This window comes from Oncorhynchus gorbuscha, linkage group LG18 (genome assembly GCF_021184085.1).
Source record: "Oncorhynchus gorbuscha isolate QuinsamMale2020 ecotype Even-year linkage group LG18, OgorEven_v1.0, whole genome shotgun sequence".
NCBI classification, from domain to species: Eukaryota; Metazoa; Chordata; class Actinopteri; order Salmoniformes; family Salmonidae; genus Oncorhynchus; species Oncorhynchus gorbuscha.
Genome location: NC_060190.1, coordinates 53,459,724 through 53,478,682, shown reverse-complemented (window position 1 = coordinate 53,478,682; position 18,959 = coordinate 53,459,724). Strand labels below are relative to the sequence as shown.

Genomic DNA, 18,959 nt, shown 5'->3' with positions numbered 1-18,959 from the left:
ACTACTAGCTGAAATTATAGAACATTTCAGAGCATCACTTTAACTAGAGGAAGGGTCTCTCTCACACAGCAAGGAGGGCAAAGATAACTGTACATTTTTCCCCTGATGTCATAAAGATAACCAAGGCCTATTTAGTAATCATTAAATACCTCCACTCTGGAAGATGAAGGCTTGTCCTTCTAAATCAGGTTTTCCCCGACACCACACATACTGTAATTTACAAGGTTCTCTTTGATGATATCAGGGATACATCTCGCAGGGCCTTTTTGAACCATGTTTTCAATTATTCTATAAAAGATGAATGGTTTAATGGTTAACTATTTTCCAGCATGCAACAACTTGTGGACGGGATTCAATCCGAGCACTCTAGTCGTCGACACTACTTTTAAAGGCAATGTTAGCGCATTTATCGTCAACGCTACAGATGTCGGCTTAGAAATGGCCTTTAAATGTCAAATGCCATTTAACGGCGTTTTGGATTTAATCCCGGCCCTAATCTTCTTCATAGTGTATAAGTGAGCAGTGTATGGATTTGTCTTGCCTTCCAATGAATGCTGCTCATGTGCTGTTTTGACAACACATCCTGGCATGGTCAAAGATCTCATGGTTTGCATAACTGTGTTATCATTCTCTACCATGTGAGAATCATCCAGTTAACTCAGTAGACATTTTCCAGTCTACATGCACAAAGAGACACCTTGGTTCTCTGAAAAATTATTTTATTCATGTAATTCCATTCAAAGACACATTATTGGTAGGATAAAGAAAGGATCATCAAAAAAATGACTGTTGATCCAGGCAAGTTTTGCATGGCTTATGTTCAATGTGTGAATGGTATTAAGTCCGTCCAACTACACACAAGAGATCAAGAATGTGACCAGGATAAGTTCCAGCAGCTTGTAAGCTAAAGTTATCTGCCGAAGCAACGATACATGCTGAAGTCCCCATGGCACTTTGCTGCATACTGTTTCCCAATGTCCTGTAGCCCATGTATACTTCCCTTCAACATCCTCTGGAGTTAATGAGGTTCCTCTGATATGTATGACATTCAGGATCATTTGTGTTTATGTCCTCCCTTTGAATGTATTCATGCAGGTATAGGTTCCCGAAAACTTGTGGATCTCTTCAAGTGCAGCCTGTGGCATAAAGCTAGGGTGTGGAGAAAATACAGAGATAGGGGGTTACCCATGAGTGAAAAACATGTGTTGTACTTTGAATTGGTCAAAATGACATGAGGCATTACCTTTTGAGGACAACGAGAGCATGCATGGTCCAGGGCATGTAAAGGTAGGCTGTGTTAGTCCTGACTGCATCCACAGTCCTTTCAGCAACTGTCTCTGGCTTGAGGGGAGGGAAGAGCGCTGGAAACCTACAGGACCAGAAAAACCAGCAAGGTTAGGTATGCAGTAACTGCAATACATGGTTTCATCTAAACTAGGGTGTGAAGAATCATGTTGCTCACCTGACTCTCATACCCTGGAACATCTCAGTGTTGGTGTGGAAGGGGAGCACGGTGGTGCAACCCACCCCGGGACAGTCCAGCAGGCCCAGAGTCAGGCTCTCCATGAAGGCCAGGGAGGAGGCCTTGGAGGTGCAGTAATCTATGGCCCCAGGGATGGGCGATTGGGAGAGGATGGAGTTTATACAGACTACGTGGCCATGCTGGAGCTCCAGCATCCGTGGCAGGAAGGCCTTTGTAGTCTGGATGGGGGAGAAAAGGGGAGGGTGGGTGGATATGGGAGAAAATAAGTTGTTAAAGACATGAAATAGAGACACACAGGGGAAGCAGGCCCGAGTGGAGCCACAGATTGAGTATACATGTATTTTTAGCTGATGATTGCATTTCTGTCTGCACACAACCTGACAGTTTGATCTATATTCAAACAGAGTGCCATAGGCCTTCTGATTTTCTACCAAGGGGCTGAAGCAGTAAGCCTATCATTTGGAAATACCACTATACTCATGTAAGTGAAGCTGAGACTGACATGCCTGCTGGGCGCCCACCTCTGTCAACATGCAGGGTTATTGGCCACTAAAAGCACTTGTGGAGAATGATAAGATTGATCTATCTATAAGGAAACCCACACCTCTCTAAACCTCAACAACACTTACCCAGAACTGCCCCATTGTGTTGATGTGTTGAGATTTCAAAAGAGCGTCATCGTCGCAGTCCATCAGACTTTTCCCATGGACCACTGCAGCGTTATTCACCAGGATCGTAACATCTCCCACCTGGGGAAAAGAATAACATAACAAACGTCAAAAAAAAGACTGCGTTTCTATTTCTCCTATTAAGAAGTTATCCACTTTCCACCTACTTTCTTTTCATATGAAGTTATGTAGTAGAGCTGACAGACAGTCGTATTCAACACTAGACATTGCAATTGAGGTGTAATCTATGTGTCAGATGGTGAAGAGGAATTAAGGAGCTATGAACCCCTGCCAGTTCTGTGGAGGGAAGTAAACAGCAGTGATAGAAACCTTGACCAGTGAGGGTTTCACTGGCTCAAAACAACTTTTTTTATTTGTGTGGATAAAAATAGCTCATTGGAATTACTATGGATCTACTGTAAACAGCATACCTTCTCTCTGACCACCTTGGCCTGCTTGTAAACCTCCTCCCGATTGGCCACGTCGCACAGAAAGTAGTGGCACTCTGTTCCTGATTGGGAGATCTCTTCGCATGTCTCTTTCAGACACTTCTCTGTGCGGCCCCACAGGATCACCTAAGAAAGGAAACGTATTGAAGGTAAACTAGCCATGGGTTACAAAATAGGGTTAGAAAATGACTGACAATGAAGTTGTGTTATACTCTATGTAATATGCTCTGAATAGAAGGCGAACAAGTAACTCAGCTGCTTGAAAGTTACTGAGTGAGACAGAAATGTATTATGAATTATTAAACATGTTATTAAACATGGATATTAATATTCTTAAGGAAGTAGGCAAAGAGCAACAGTCTAGTCTCAGTTCCTGATAACGCAGGCCAGTTGCTGTGGAACTAGGACAAGGAAGGATGTGGAACTCAACTCGAAATACGGTCAACAGTTGAAGAGAGATGAAACCTCTGGGAGGGGGGCCAGAGAGGCCCACCCCGAAGACCATCTAATGGAACTACTGTCCTATCTCACACACACACACACACACACACACACACACACACACACACACACACACACACACACACACACACACACACACACACACACACACACACACACACACACACACACACACACACACACACACACACACACACACACACACACACACACACACACACACACACACACACACACACACACACTTCAAGGATTATGAAGGTTCTAAACTTAGGGAGGACCATGACAATACCAGTAAGAGGAACCTACGGAGTTTCTGCCTAACAACAGAGAAGGATGTTTATCTTAGACATACAAAGAGGTGACTCCTAGTCAAAAGGTATAAATATGTGCTTGTGTGACTTGTATGTTGTGTCTGCAGCTAAAGCACCCAATGGGTTGAGTAAACCTTGGTTTGAGCTTTTACTAGTCGTCCGTTTGAGTTTTTACTCTCTTTGCTCCGAAGCTAACAATGGGTAGCCAAAACCAAATAACTATACCAACAACTCATGCTCTCAATAAGTGCATAGACATTTCATGTTTTCAGCATTTGGTCCAAAAGGATGAGAAGACATCATTTGGTTGAAATGTTCATTTAATTCATAGAACAGAGAGGCCATTTTTAGGTGCAACAAATAGTTTTAGAGTGAGATAAAGCGGGTGGAGTTGATGTATGAATGAACTGTCTCTTCATCAGCCTGGTGAGGCTAAATGAAGCTCAGTCATTAGAGCAGAGAACATGGGGTAGGATGGAGGTGGGGGGCAGCGATTGGGCAATTAGATCTGTCAGTCTTTGGGGTCAGGGAAAGGTAATGAAATAAGGTGTCGAGCCCCCCCATCTCTCAAACACACATTCTCAAAGAGATTACACAGCCTGTTGGGCACATGAGCCCAGTCATTTCTGGTCAGGGAGTCTGAAAACAGTGAGTGTGTGAAGTACTGAGGGGGCCAATGTATGGCTTGGCTGGTTGCCTGTGACCCAGGTTAATATTTGAGCAGAAAGAAAGTGATCCTGTGTGTATGTGTGTGTTTGTGTGTGTCTGGGTGTGTGCAAGAACTTGCATGTCTTTCACCCACCCTTACAGTATGATATCAATGTTGTGTTACTATAACAATCCTAATTCTAATAGGGAAGATCACTTAAACACAAGTACAGGTCACAGTGACATCCTTGTCCTGATGGAGAAGAGCACAGTGACAGCCAAGGGCTATAAGCACATATTTCTTTAGGAATTAATAGGAGGATAGTATATCTCAACCTCTCAAACATGCATAGCTTTCCAAAGGTTGCCTAAGGTTTTGCTGCTATCTGTCTTGTTTTACTGCAACACCACATCTAGGGCAATCTGATCAGCTGTCTGTGATTTACATAATGGAAGCACTAAGCGAATGAGACTTTAAAGTGAAACGTTTGCTTTGGGGCCTTCATTCATTTGAGTGGGACGATCACAATCTGCATGACATGTAGTTTCTATCAGTTCCAAGACTTCAACATGGTTGTCTTTCCACTGGATGGGTCTTTGTTTGCTTTTTTGTTTGCTTCCTTTGCCAGCCCATTTTAGTAATCAGAAGAGATGGACAAGTGGCAAGTGGGTCTAGTTAAATGACTGAAAGCCTTTTATAGGATTTCATCCTAACAGTATTCACACTGTGTTTTCCTGTTATTTAATTCATTATGCTTATCTGCCAGTGCCAACACAAACAATGGCCAGTTAAATCTTGAGCTATCAGTTTAGGATGCCTACGTGTTGAGGTAAAACTAATTCTAAATTCCCTCACATCAGGTGACTAAGTATCTCTGATAAACCAGTGATTACTCTGAAGTGCCATATCTGACAAGATGAAACAACATTCACCAATTGTGTAAAACTGATGGTCTATTCAAGGACAGTAAGTCTTCGCCATTACAGAGGGCTGATGTGTCAGGGTGCAATGATGAACTGGCGGTGTGGTCATCCACATGCCTACACCACAACACAATTATATTTCACAAGGGAAAACCTGGGTTCAAGGATGGGCATGAACCCTTCTCTTCACAGCAGCTGTAGAGGATAGGGGCAAACAGGGAGACAGGGCTTTGGGAGTTCAGGAGGCAGTCGCCTGTCCTGCTGCTGTCTAATTAGTGCAGAGATAGCAGGGTCAGTTGCAGGGCAATACCCAGCTGGGAGCAGCGTGCTTCCTGCACACACACACACACAAGCACAAACACACACACAAGCACACACACAAAGACACACTATATAGTGCTTCAACTAATCAACCTGAGTAGAGGCATATGTTCCCAGTTCTCCAGATGAGAAGCCAGGGCTGAGAAAGATTGCATTATCTCTTAGTTTTCTAAATTGTACTTCTTCCACATGTTCACAATATTATGAGCAAAATATTGAGTTTCAAAACTGACTCCCCTTTGTTGTGAAGAAGCAAATGATAGCTTTTAAAAGCCACAGGTTTCCTCCGGGTTCTTCCATGAGAAGATGTTGATGGAAGGATGATGAGCGAGGCCAAAGCACTTTAACTTTAAAAAAAAAATGTTTTTATTTTTTTTTAGCTCAGACAGTAATAAGCTGCAATTTTACATGAGGAAAAGGCCACATAAAAGAACAGCAATTATAAACCGGTTCGTTTGAGGCATGAATGCTGACAAAACATTTATTTTTACTGCTCTAATTACGTTGGTAACCAGTTTATAATAGCAATAAGGCACCTCTGGGGTTTGTGGTATATGACCAATATCCAGGCACTCCGTGTTGGGTCGTGCATAAAGACCCACCCTTAGCCATGGTATATTGGTTGTATACCACACCCCCTCGGGCCTTATTACTTAAATAACAACTACGACTCTGTCGTTTGAAACATGGCAATCCATAAAGCTAGTCATTATTGGTCTAAGTTACATGGAGAACATGCAACTATCTTTTGATTTGATTTTGATTTGTAAAAGGGGGATGTGGTATTCATATGAAATCCTTGTGACATGATTATGTCTCAATCTGTGTGTCCGAGAGGTGTAAAATGGACTGGACTCTGTCCATTACACATGAGAGCAAACAGAACACCACGGTGGCTCACTATGCACTCAGCTGTGTAATGTTTGAAGGAAGTTATAATAGGAATAGTGGGTAATCTGACCAGTAGTAGAGGCTTGGCGGGGACTGTCAATGTAGTCACTGAGGTATTTCAAACCTAAGTGACTGCTCCTTGTTAGGGAGGGGGATGGGGGTGGAGACAGGCTATTTATAAGACCCCTGGCTGGATGGTGAATGTTTAGGATGGGCGAGGCAGCTAAAACATGTCACCTTCCTCTGTAGGCTTCATTTCACCTCAATAATGAACTCAATGTAAGGTCATTTCTGCCTTTCTGGTTTGCTTGAAAAACACATCTGAATCTGTTTTATTCTGGCAATGTGATGTTTTATGTTGGCACTTGGCATAGGTAAGTGTTCCTTTGCTGGTCCCAGATGAACAACAACACTTATTCTGTGAGGATTATGTGATTAGCTTTCAAACATGTTTCTTCAGAGAGTTTCAAGTAGAAAAAAGAAGCACACATTCATCCCAAATCCATAGTAGGGTGTTGTTATCAATTGATCAGTTCTGCTGGCAGTCATACAACAATAAAACTTTCTTCTGGACATGAATGATGCCTGATCTCATCCACTATACATTTTCAGCCATAACTCCTATTCCGGAGCTTTGGATGAACAAATATAATTCTGTGCTTCACTATATCATGGCAGCGGTCAAACGGTCAGAGGGGGACCATCGATTTCTGCAGACATGCCCTCTGGTTGACCTACTCTGTTGTGCAACTTGTACCGAAACTGAGAACCCTGTCCTGCAATCTCAATGGCCCATTTACTCCTAATGTCACGACACCCTGCATTCATATTGGAAGAAACAATAGATTGGAGTAACAAATGGGCAAACTGATGTCTTTGCCCTCACAATGTACCTAGGCAAACATGGAGATTTCGGTAAAGGAGGATGGGGGTGGGGCAGTACTACATCAATAAAAAATAATAGTTTTGTCAAGAAATGTGTGTAAATAAGACTATGTATAGCACAGGAGGTGTTCAGAGGTACAGGTTGGTACAGGGTATGAACTCAGTCATTGTTATAACCATATAATTAACAAGTACTAATTCAAAAGATATGAAAACCTGCACAGGTGTGGGCTAATACGGGCTATTTTGAGTACTCCTATTGTCTAGGCTAAGTAGACCCGACTCACTTTTAATGCGCAAAAAGTTGCATAATAAAAACAAAACATTGAGAAACTAAACGCATGCATGTGTTTAATTTACCTTTTTAGCGCCCTGCTTGGCAAACTCTTTAGCCAGGTGACGACCAATACCTCGCCCCCCGCCTGTGATCAGCACCACCTCCTTGGTCAGGGTTCTCCGTCTACTTGGTTGCAGTAAGCACACGCTTGCTTTCAATATGTAGTATAGAATGTGGATGGGGAACAGCACCATACAGCCCAAACACTTAAAATCCATGTTACTTCTTGTACAGTAACCTAAATTCTCAGAACAACTTTCGAACACAGAAACACAAGTTCAGTAACGATATCCTCCAATCGTGATGTCCTTGGCAGAGCAGAGTTCAATATTAGGCTTTTGTGTAATTATCGGGTTAAAACTAATAGCAGACTAAAGTAGGCTACTGCAGCACTTTGATAATTGATAAGCTCGTCAATATACGGAGCTCAAGCATGTTTCTCGATTTATTCAGAATACTGGCAAAACTATGTTATTTGATTCAATACCTCTTTACACCGGTAGTATTTTGTTACTTTTAACAAAACTGAACTCGAGTAACCTAAAGAAGGCGCGAGTGTCTCCAAAGGCATGCGCTACGGAATCGTCTACAACAAGTGTGTTGTGTTCCTTCCTTTAGACGTTACCGCCTCTGACTCTGGCAGCTTAATTTATAGAGCTCTGGCTACCCGTTCTCGCAGTGCTGGAAAGACCTGCGATCTGAAGGGAGTTTTTTAAAGACCATTAATCCTGATTGACAGGTTGACTGGTGAGGAATATATTTATTGACTGTGTCGGCTGTGAATGGTTGTCTCGCTCCCCACCCCCGAGAAACGTTGGCCACCACTGCTGTGAAGGCATATTTCAGTTGCTCCCACTCTCTGATAAGTAATAGTTGGATACGTTTCTCATGCACTTTAGAAGTGGCATAACCTGCTTTGATAATTTACTTGGATTACTTTGATGGCACTTTGATGAGGCAACATTCACCCAAACTGGTTTAAGGGGTTGGTCGCATTATCCAGGTTGTGTGCACACACACAATCTCTGAAACTGAGAGCTGGCGGCAAGTAGATGTGTCAAGTGACTGGATTCGAAAATATTTGGTGGAAAAAAGTGAAGGGAAAATAAGAAGCACAAAATTCTGCAGGAGCAAGCAGCAAAGAAACAAAATAAATTAACATGCCAGCAGCAGATTCTTTCAGATACCTCCAAATCAGGAATTTCTTAAGGACACATATCCCATATCCCACATTAAGCCAAACAATCCTAGACTTTATTATGTGCTACAGGCCCACATTGAGGCATCCACAGACACTATTAAAAGGGCTTGGGAGCAGGAACTTGGTTCAGAATATTCAGATGAGTAGGACTGGGTAGAAGCTCTCTGGAATATAAACCACAGTTCAGTGAATGCCAGACACAACCTTGTTCAGTTTAAGGTGATACACAGGTTACATTACTCAAAAGTTATACTGCATACAATATTCCCAGACACCTCACAACTGTGAGAGGAACAAGTAGGATGAGGGGACTATGACCAACTTATTTTGGACATGTCCTAAATTACAGTTGAAGTCGGAAGTTTACATTCAGTTAGGTTGGAGTCATTAAAACTTGTTTTTCAACCACTCCACAAATGTCTTGTCAACAAACTATAGTTTTGGCAAGTCGGTTAATTAAGGCATCTACATTGTTCATGACACATGTAATTTTTCCAACGATTGTTACAGACAGATTATTTCACTTATAATACACTTTCTCACAATTACAGTGGGTCAGAAGTTTACATTCACTAAGTTGACTGTGCCTTTAAACAGCTTGGAAAATTCCAGATAATTATGTAATGGCTTTAGAAGCTTCTGATAGGAAATTGGCATAATTTGAGGTGTACCTGTGGAAGTATTTTAAGGCCTACCTTCAAACTCAGTGCCTCTTGGCTTGACATCATGGGAAAATCAAAAGAAATCAGCCTCAGAAATCAAGACCTCAGAAAAAAATTGTATACCTCCACAAGTCTGGTTTATCCTTGGGAGCAAGTACCAAACGCCTGAAGGATGAAACAAAAATAGAACTGTTTGGCCATAATGACCATCGTTATGTTTGGAGGAAAAAGGGGGAGGCTTGCAACCCGAAGAACACCATCCCAACCGTGAAGAACGGGGGTGTAAATGTAAATGTAAATGTAAATGTTGTGGGGTTGCTTTGCTGCAGGAGGGACTGGTGCACTTCACAAAATAGATGGCATCATGAGGATGGAAAATTATGTGGATATATTGAAGCAACATCTCAAGACATTAGTCAGGAAGTTAAAGCTTGGTCGCAAATTGGTCTTCCAAATGGACAAGGACCCCAAGAACACTTCCAAAGTTGTGGCAAAATGGCTTTTAAGGACAACAAAGTCAAAGTATTGGAGTGGCCATCACAAAGCCCTGACCTCCACCATATAGAACATTTGTGGGCAGAACTGAAAAAGTGTGTGCGAGCAAAGAGGCCTTAACCACCTGACTCATTTACACCAGCTCTGTCAGGAGGAATGGGCCAAAATTCACCCAATTTATTGTGGGAAGCTTGTGGAAGGCTACCTGAAACGTTTGACCCAAGTTAAACAATTTAAAGGCAATGCTACCAAAAACTAATTGAGTGTATGTAAACTTCTGACCCACTGGGAATGTGATGAAAGAAATAAAATCTGAAATAAATAATTTTCTCTTCTGTTATTCTGACATTTCACATTCTTAAAATAAAGTGGTGATTCTAACTGACCTAAAACAGGGAATATTTACTAGGATTAAATGTCAGGAATTCTGACATTCTGCCCACAACAACTTCTCCTCAGACGCCAGTGACGGAGGATGTTGATTAAGGCAGCCCCCCACATCTCTCTGATTCACAGGGGTCACGTTAAATGCAGAAGACAAATATCAGCTGCATCCATTCAGTTGTGCAACTGACTAGATATCCCATGTTGTCACGCCTTGGTCATAGTGTTTTGTGTTTCGTTATATATTTGGTCAGGCCAGGGTGTGACATGGGTTTATTTTGTGGTATTTTGTATTGGGGTTTTGTACTTATTGGGATTGCGGCTGAGTAGGGGTGTTGCATAGGCTTGGCTGCCTGAGGCGGTTCTCGATCAGAGTCAGGTGATTCTCGTTGTCTCTGATTGGGAACCGTATTTAGGTAGCCTGGGTTTCACTTTGTATTTTGTGGGTGATTGTTCCTGTCTCTGTGTAGTGTTCACCAGATTGGCTGTATTAGGTTTCACATTCCGTTTGTTGTTTTTGTATAAGTTATTTCATGTATCGCGATCTCTTCATTAAAGACATGAGTAACCACCACTCTGCATTTTAGTCCGACTCTCTTTCCACAAACGAAGAACGCCGTTACAGAATCACCCACCACACACGGACCGAGTGGCGTGGTTACAGGCAGCGACAGAAGGAGCAGCGAACGGAGGCACTTACGAGAGCTGAGAGACGCTGTTATGAGGACGTTATGGACAGCAGAGGTATGGAGTATACGACGTGGGAAGAAATAGACAGGTGGGCGGTCGACCCAGAGAGAGTGTCGGAGCCCGCCTGGGATTCGCTGGAGCAGTGCGAAGAGGGCTATAGGAGAATGGAGTTGGAGAGGCAATCACGACAGCACAGAGGGAAGCCCGAAAAGCAGCCCCAAAAATTTATTGGGGGGAGGCTCAGAGGGAGAGTGGCTGAGTCAGGAGATAGACCTGAGCCAACTCTCCTTGTTTATCGTGAGGAGCCAAGGAGGAGACCAGAACCAGAGCCGGTGTTAGAGGTGAGCGAAGCAGAGACTGTAAAGGAGTTAATGGGGAAAGTGGAGGAGAGAGTAATGAGGGAGTTGCTAGTATGGTGCTATAGGTATGATATTCGTCCGACGGAGCGTGTCGGGGATTTAATGGCACCTGGGTCAGCGCTCCATACTCGTCCTGAGGTGCGTGTTAGTCGGCTGGTGAAAAATGTGCCAGCACCACGCACTAGGCCTCCTGTGTACCTACCTTGCCTTGCACGTCCTGTGCCAGTCCTGCTCTCAGGCTCTCCAGTACACCTTCACGGTCCAGTCCATCCTGTGCCACCTTCACACACCAGTCCTCCGGTAGCAGCTACCCGCACCAGGCTTCCTGTGCGTGTCTTCGATCCTGTAGCACCAGTTCCAGCACCACGCACCAGGCCTTCAGTGCGCCTCGCCTGTTCAGCACAGCCAGAGCCTTCCTTCCCTCCTGCGCTGTCGGAGTCTCCCGCCTGTTCAGCGCTATCAGAGCCTTCTTCCTCTACAGCGCTGCCGGAGCCTCCTGCCTGTTCGGAGCAGCCTGAGCTGTCCATCTGCATGAAGCAGCCAGAACTGTCAGTCTGCATGAAGCAGCCAGAGCTGTCAGTCTGCAAAGAGCTGCCAGTCTGCAAGGAGCTGTCAGTCTGCAAGGAGCTGCCAGTCTGCAGGGTGCTGTCTGCCTGCATGGAGCAGTCAGAGCTGTCAGTCTGTATGAAGCAGTCAGAGCTGTCAGTCTGTATGAAGCAACCAGAGCTGTCAGTCTGCAAAGAGCTGCCAGTCTGCAAGGAGCTGTCAGTCTGCAAGGAGCTGTCTGTCTGCATAGAGCAGCTAGATCCGCCAGTCAGCCATGATCTTCTAGATCTGCCAGTCAACCAGATTCTTCCAGATCTGCCAGTCAACCAGAATCTTCCAGATCTGCTAGTCAACCAGAATCTTCCAGATCCGCCAGCCAGCCAGGATCTACCGGAGCCTACTACCTGCCTGAGCTTCATCTCAGTACTGGGCTTCCTCTCAGTCCCGAGCTGCCCCTCAGTCCCGAGCTGCCCCTCAGTCCCGAGCTGCCCCTCAGTCCCGAGCTTCCCCTCAGTCCCGAGTTTCCCCTCAGTCCCGAGCTTCCCCTCAGTCCCGAGCTGCCTCAGTCCCGAGCTGCCCCTCAGTCCCGAGCTGCCCCTCAGTCCCTAGCTGCCCCTCAGTTCAGTGGGGTTCTGGGTGAGGACTATTAGGCCATGGTCGGCGGCGAGGGTGGATTATCCCAGGACGCGAAGGGGAGGAACTATGACATTTATGGAGTGGGGTCCACGTCCCGAGCCGGAACCGCCACCATGGACAGACGCCCACCCGGACCCTCCCTATGGTTCTGAGGTGCGTCCGGGAGTCCGCACCTTAGGGGGGGGGTGTTCTGTCACGCCTTGGTCATAGTGTTTTGTGTTTCGTTATATATTTGGTCAGGCCAGGGTGTGACATGGGTTTATTTTGTGGTTTTTCGTATTGGGGTTTTGTAGTTATTGGGATTGCGGCTGAGTAGGGGTGTTGCATAGGCTTGGCTGCCTGAGGCGGTTTTCAATCAGGTGAATCATCTGAAGTATGATTTCTAAAGACAGTGCTCAAGCGCACAACATTTGGAAATAAATCTTCAAGGACAAAGTTTTTTTCGCCAGTCACTTGGTCGGAGGACAATTTACATCGTTAAACATTTGCTAAAAGAACTGAAAACCAAGAAAAAAACATAGTATTTAGCTTGACCTTTTTATTGTAAGTCACTTTGGAGACCTTCACTTGCTGGAGACGTGTAACGTTGGGTTTCTACCTCCAACTTTGTAGCCAAACGTTAAACCAAAAAAATCATAACATTATTTCCATTAGTTAGCTAACGTAAGCTAGCTTCCGTGTTCATGAAAGACATAGATAATGTTAGCTGACCAGAGACACAAAATGTCTATGTAGGGTTAGCTTCAATGTGGTCCTTCTGTAGCTCCGTTGGTAGAGCATGGCGCTTGTAACGCCAGGGTAGTGGGTTCGATTCCCGGGACTGCCCATACGTAGAATGTATGCACACATGACTGTAAGTTGCTTTGCATAAAAGCGTCTGCTAAATGGCATATTTCTTTATTTCTTTCAACAAATAACATCCCTGGATAGCTTACTAGCTACACAAGTAACGTTAAACTCATAGAGAATGATATAGGCCACTCATGGCCAAAATGCCATTTTAGCATGGTCAGCGCCATTGAGAGCTTCCACCATGCTTCTGCCATTTTAAAGTAGTCAACTGGGTGGGGATTCCTATAGGTTGTAGCCCTAACCCTTTGAACCGTACAATCGCATATTTGTGATCATTATTGGGTGGTCCCTGCAGTGTACCATTGCAAATATGTGATTGGAACAGTAGCAACAGAACGTATGATGCAACAAAAGGGTCTATACAGCATTGTTGTCTGAAAAGCATCTAAACAATGTTTTGTGGTGATGGGAAATAAAGGTCTTCACAACTTTATTCCTCAATTTCACCCTTTTTCTAAAAGATAAATGGGAACTTCATCATCCAATACAATACTTCCACATCCAAACTCATTCCATAAACCAGTCTAAATAGTAGGTTGCGCTGAAAAAACGAAATATAAGTTAGCGACCTAATAGCTAGACCTGCTTACAATGGTAAGCACAAGGGAGAAATGTAATATTGTTTAGAACAGAGATGCGTGTCAGCTAAACTAACAGCAGCTAAATTCTTTATAAAGGCAGCCATGTTTTTTTATAATATTTTTTAACCAGCCAAGTCAGTTAAGAACATATTCTTATTTTAAATGACGGCCTGGGAACAGTGGGTTAACTGTCATCTCGGGGGTTTGAACTCGCAACTTTCTGGTTACTAGTCCAACGCTCTAACCACTAGGCTACGCTGCCGCCCCAAGTGAAAACTCCCTAATCCCAGAATGCCATTCACTATAAAATGCAAATAAACAAAGTCAAAGTTGTTTGCGCCCATTGCCTGGGGGATATATTGCAGTAAATATTTCTATGATAGGTGATTTATCAATAAATTGTGGCAAACAAAGGGGACGTTTATAAGCTAAATAAAAATAAAACTCCTGGAAAATGGGGTCTGAGCTGGCAACATGAGGTACCATAGTTACAATCTGATGCCACATTCAAAACAACTGGGCACTCGGACATCTCTGACTTCCAACATTAGTGCTTTCAAGACAACTGAGAAAATAGTTTTGAACGGTCATCCAACTCAGAATTCCAACTTGGAAACTCGGGCCTCTTTTTAGAGCTTTGACTTTCCGACATGAAGATCAATGACGTCATGATCTGACCTTGTATTGTTCCTGAGTTCTCAGATATCTTGAAAACACCAGAATTCAGTCGAGTGAACCATCCCTTCACCTCGATTTGTTGTAACATCTTACGTGACAACCAGAATGCATTGTATGATGTCAGACATAGCTGGTAAATAGCTTAGCATTATCTCCTTATAATCAGTACAACCTTCAAAAAAGTATTTTACACACATCATATGTATCCATTACAATCTATGCAAGAATCTGAATTCATGATTTGTCACCAGTACTTGAAAATGTGACTAAAACAGTAAATACATTATACTCCATTAGTGCTGAAGATATGGCCAAAATATCATCACATCACATTTGTAAAACAAAAAATTATGGTATGACGTTATTTTACAGTATTCTATGTTTTAAAATTATAATATTTCTAAATTCGCTTTAAGTAGTGCAGTACCTCAGGGTGGCAACACATACATTCTAAGTGATTTCAATGGGTCATTCTCTATTCTGATTGTTTTATACTGCTCAATTCAACTTCAACCCTCATTTGAGATCATTTCCACGCAGTGTCTAAACCTTATTTTGAACCAAATGTTGCAATTGCGATTTGACTTATGAACTGGAGCTTCACATTTACTCAAACTAGTTAGTACCAGAATAACATAAAACAATGCGCATGACCAAGGGCGCTCCATCCTTAAAGGGGACATCAGTAATTAACAGAACATAACAGTTTGCAAGCCCTGCCACATCCGACGAGCGTCAGAGCCGGTGTAGTACGACTCAATCTTAATCCTGTATTGACGCTTTGACTATGATGGATCGTCGGAGGGCATAGAGGGATTTCTTGTAATCTTCTGGGTTAGATTTCCGCTCCTTGAAAGTGGCAGCTCTAGACTTTAGCTCAGTGCAGATGCTGCCTGTATTCCATTACTTCTGGTTGGGGTATGTACAGTGGGGTGAACAAGTATTTGATATACTGCCGATTTTGAAGGTTTTCCTGCTTACAAAGCATGTAGAGGTCTGCAATTATTTTGTCATAGGTACACTTCAACTGTGAGAGACAGAATAAAAAAATCCAGAAAATCACATTGTATGATTTTTAAGTAATTAATTTGCATTTTATTGCATGACATAAGTATTTGATACATCAGAAAAGCAGAACTTAATATTTGGTACAGAAACCTGTGTTTGCAATTACAGAGATCATACCTTTCCTGTAGTTCTTGACAAGGTTTGCACACACTGCAGCAGGGATTTTGGCCCACTCCTCCATATAGACCATCTCCAGATCCTTCAGGTTTCGGGGCTGTCGCTGGGCAATACGGACTTTCAGCTCCCTCCAAAGATTTTCTATTGGGATCAGGTCTGGAGACTGGCTAGGCCAGTCCAGGACCTTGAGATGCTTCTTACGGAGCCACTCCTTAGTTGCCCTGGCTGTGTGTGTCATGCTGGAAGACCCAGCCACGACCCATCTTCAATGCTCTTACTGAGGGAAGGAGGTTGTTGGCCAAGATCTCGCGATACATGGCCCCATCCATCCTCCCCTCAATACGGTGCAGTCGTCCTGTCCCCTTTGCATAAAAGCATCCCCAAAGACTTATGTTTCCACCTCCATGCTTCACGGTTGGGATGGTGTTCTTGGGGTTGTACTCATCCTTCTTCTTCCAAACACAGAGAGTGGAGTTTAGACCAAAGAGCTCTATTTTTATCTCATCAGAACTCATGACCTTCTCCCATTCCTCCTCTGGATAATCCAGATTGGCAAACTTCAGACGGGCCTGGACATGCGCTGGCTTGAGCAGGGGGACCTTGCGTGCGCTGCAGGATTTTAATCTATGACGGCGTAGTGTGTTACTAATGGTTTTCTTTGAGACTGGTCCCAGCTCTCTTCAGTTCATTTACCAGGTCCTGGCCAGTAGTTCTGGGCTGATCCCTTACCTTCCTCATGATTATTGATGCCCCACGAGGTGAGATCTTGCATGGAGCCCCAGACTGAGGGTGATTGACTGTCATCTTGAACTTCTTCCATTTTCTAATAATTGCACCAACAGTTGTTGCCTTCTCACCAAACTGCTTGCCTATTGTCCTGTAGCCCTCCCAGCCTTGTGCAGGTCTAAAATTTTACCCATGATGTCCTTACACAGCTCTCTGATCTTGACCATATTGGAGAGGTTGGAGTCTGTTTGATTGAGTGTGTGGACAGGTGTCTTTTATACAGGTAACAAGTTCAAACAGGTGCAGTTAATACAGGTAATGAGTGGAGAACAGGAGGGCTTCTTAAAGAAAAACTAACAGGTCTGTGAGAGCCGGAATTCTTACTGGTTGGTAGGTGAACAAATACTTATGTCTTGCAATAAAATGGAAATGAATTACATAAAAATCATACAAAGTGATTTTCTGGATTTTTGTTTTAGATTCCGTCCTCACAGTTGAAGTGTACCTATGATAAAAATTACAGACCTGCAAAATCGTGTATCAAATACTTGTTCTCCCCACTGTACGTACGGTCACTGTGGGGATGATGTCATCGATGCACTTATTGATGATGCCAATGACTGATGTGGTGTATGTTGCAGAAATTCTCAGTGCCATCGGAGCAATCACGGAACATATTCCAGTCTGTGCTAGCAAAACAGTCCTGTAGCTTAGCATCTGCTTGATATGACCACTTTTTTATTGATATAGTCACTGGTGCTTCCTGCTTAAGTTTTTGCTTTGTAAGCAGGAATCAGGAGGATAGAATTATGGTCAGATGTGCCAAATGGAGGGCGAGGGAAAGCTTTGTATGTGTCTCTGTGTGTGGAGTATTGGTGGTCCAGAGTTCTTTTTCCCCTGGTTGCACATTGTGTGTAGATTGAGGAAGGAAAAAACAATTTAAATAACTTTGGAATAAGGCTGTAACGTAACAAAATGTGGAAAAGGTGAAGGGGTCTGAATACTTGCCGAAGGCACTGTTTATCCGAAGTATGTGGACACCCCTTCAAATTAGTGGATTCGGCTATTTCAGCCACACCCCACACTTATTTAAGCTTGCCATAACAAAGGGATTGAATACTTTGATTCATATTGAGTATATTGATTCAAGACATTTAAGCTTTTAGTTTTTAATTCATTTGTAAAATTTTGAAAAATATAATTAAACTTTGACATTATGGGGTATTGTGTGTAGACCAGTGACAAACCAATCTCTTTTTAACCCATTTGAAATTCAGGCTGCAACATAGAAAAATGTAGAAAAAGTAAAGGGGTGTGAATACATTCTGAAGGTACTGTACCTTGGCTTGTCTTGGTAGCTAGATAGCTTGTTGTATATGCTGGTTGTTAGCTTGCATAACAGATATGTGTATAATTGTAAGAGACACTTCATGTTTTATGGATAAGTTTTACATTTACAGAGTGGCTGAGACTGCTAATGAATCTGATCAAGCTCTGAGGCTGATATTGAATCAGCCACATATCAGTTATGCAAGCTAACAACCAGCATAGATCGCACGCTGGGAGACGCGTTTGCCTGTCAGGCATCGTTCAGGGCTTAAATCGTTGTCGTGCATCTGAACAAATGAATGAATGATGCTTGGCACGTTTGATTATCTCGTGATCTCGACAAAACACCTTTTGTTATGCCGTGATCACCAGAAAATGATCTTGTGATCTCAACAAAACAACTTTTTTTGTGTCATGATCATGATATTCCCTTATGAAAAATTCAAATTGGATTCCCATAGGAAAAATTCTCACTGGAAATATTACATTGGATTCCCATTGGATTCCCATTGTGAATTAGCCCCCCATGAACACTTAAAAAACATGAGATTGTAATGGTACTCTCATTGGAATCCAATTAACAAGAATATCATTGGGGTTTCATTGTATTACTTATATTCCCATTGGATGTTAATGGGTTATTCATTAGTTATTCTATGTTTTGTTGCGTGGGTATTTCATGGGATATATTTAACATTGCCATAATATTATTTTATTCTGCTTTTGGCTTCAGTTGGTTGACAAAGTCCTTTAGCTTGTAGGCCATGGCAGTCCACATTGAGGCCTAGTCCAACCCCTCAAAACATCTCTGGAAATGGGCTGAAAGTAAAATAAAACTAATCTTAATAATGACAAACACTACATGACCAAAAGTATGCTCATCGAACATCTCATTCTAAAATCATAGGCATTGATATGGAGTTGGTCCCGCCTTTGCTGTTATAACGGCCTCCACTCTTCTGGGAAGACTTTCCACTAGATGTTGAGACATTTCTGCAGGGACTTGCTTCCATTCAGCCAAAAGTGGATTAGTGAGGTCAGGCACTGATGTTGGGCGATTAGGCCTGGCTCGCAGTCAGCGTTCCAATTCACACCAAAGATGTTTGATGGGGTTTAGGTCAGGGCTCTGTGCAGGCCAGTCAAGTTCTTCCACACCGATCTCGACAAACCATTTCTGTTTGGACCTCGCTTTGTGCACGGGGGCAGTGTCAAGCTGAAACAGGAAAGGGCCTTCCCCAAACAGTTGCCACAAA

General features: G+C 43.2%; 1 protein-coding gene across 1 annotated transcript; it reads right to left on the bottom strand.

Annotated features, from left to right (window-relative positions):
- Window positions 1-702: 702 nt before the first annotated feature.
- Window positions 703-8,067, bottom strand: LOC124004031 (short-chain dehydrogenase/reductase 3-like). Its single transcript, XM_046312770.1, has 6 exons — window positions 7,406-8,067; window positions 2,583-2,726; window positions 2,113-2,232; window positions 1,463-1,701; window positions 1,244-1,369; window positions 703-1,149 (listed from the first exon to the last, which is right to left on the bottom strand). The coding sequence occupies exons 1-6, from the start codon at window positions 7,598-7,600 to the stop codon at window positions 1,065-1,067; spliced, it is 909 nt and encodes a 302-aa protein (XP_046168726.1). The 5' UTR covers window positions 7,601-8,067; the 3' UTR covers window positions 703-1,064.
- Between the last annotated feature and the right edge of the window lie 10,892 nt (window positions 8,068-18,959).

Coding starts and splice junctions, on each gene's coding strand:
- LOC124004031 (XM_046312770.1), bottom strand. CDS start 7,600: ATGGATTTTAAGTGTTTGGGCTGTATGGTGCTGTTCCCCATCCACATT. Junction 1,702..2,112: donor ACACAATGGGGCAGTTCTGG/GTAAGTGTTGTT, acceptor TCCCCCATCCAG/ACTACAAAGGCCTTCCTGCC. Junction 1,370..1,462: donor TTCCAGGGTATGAGAGTCAG/GTGAGCAACATG, acceptor CTGGTCCTGTAG/GTTTCCAGCGCTCTTCCCTC.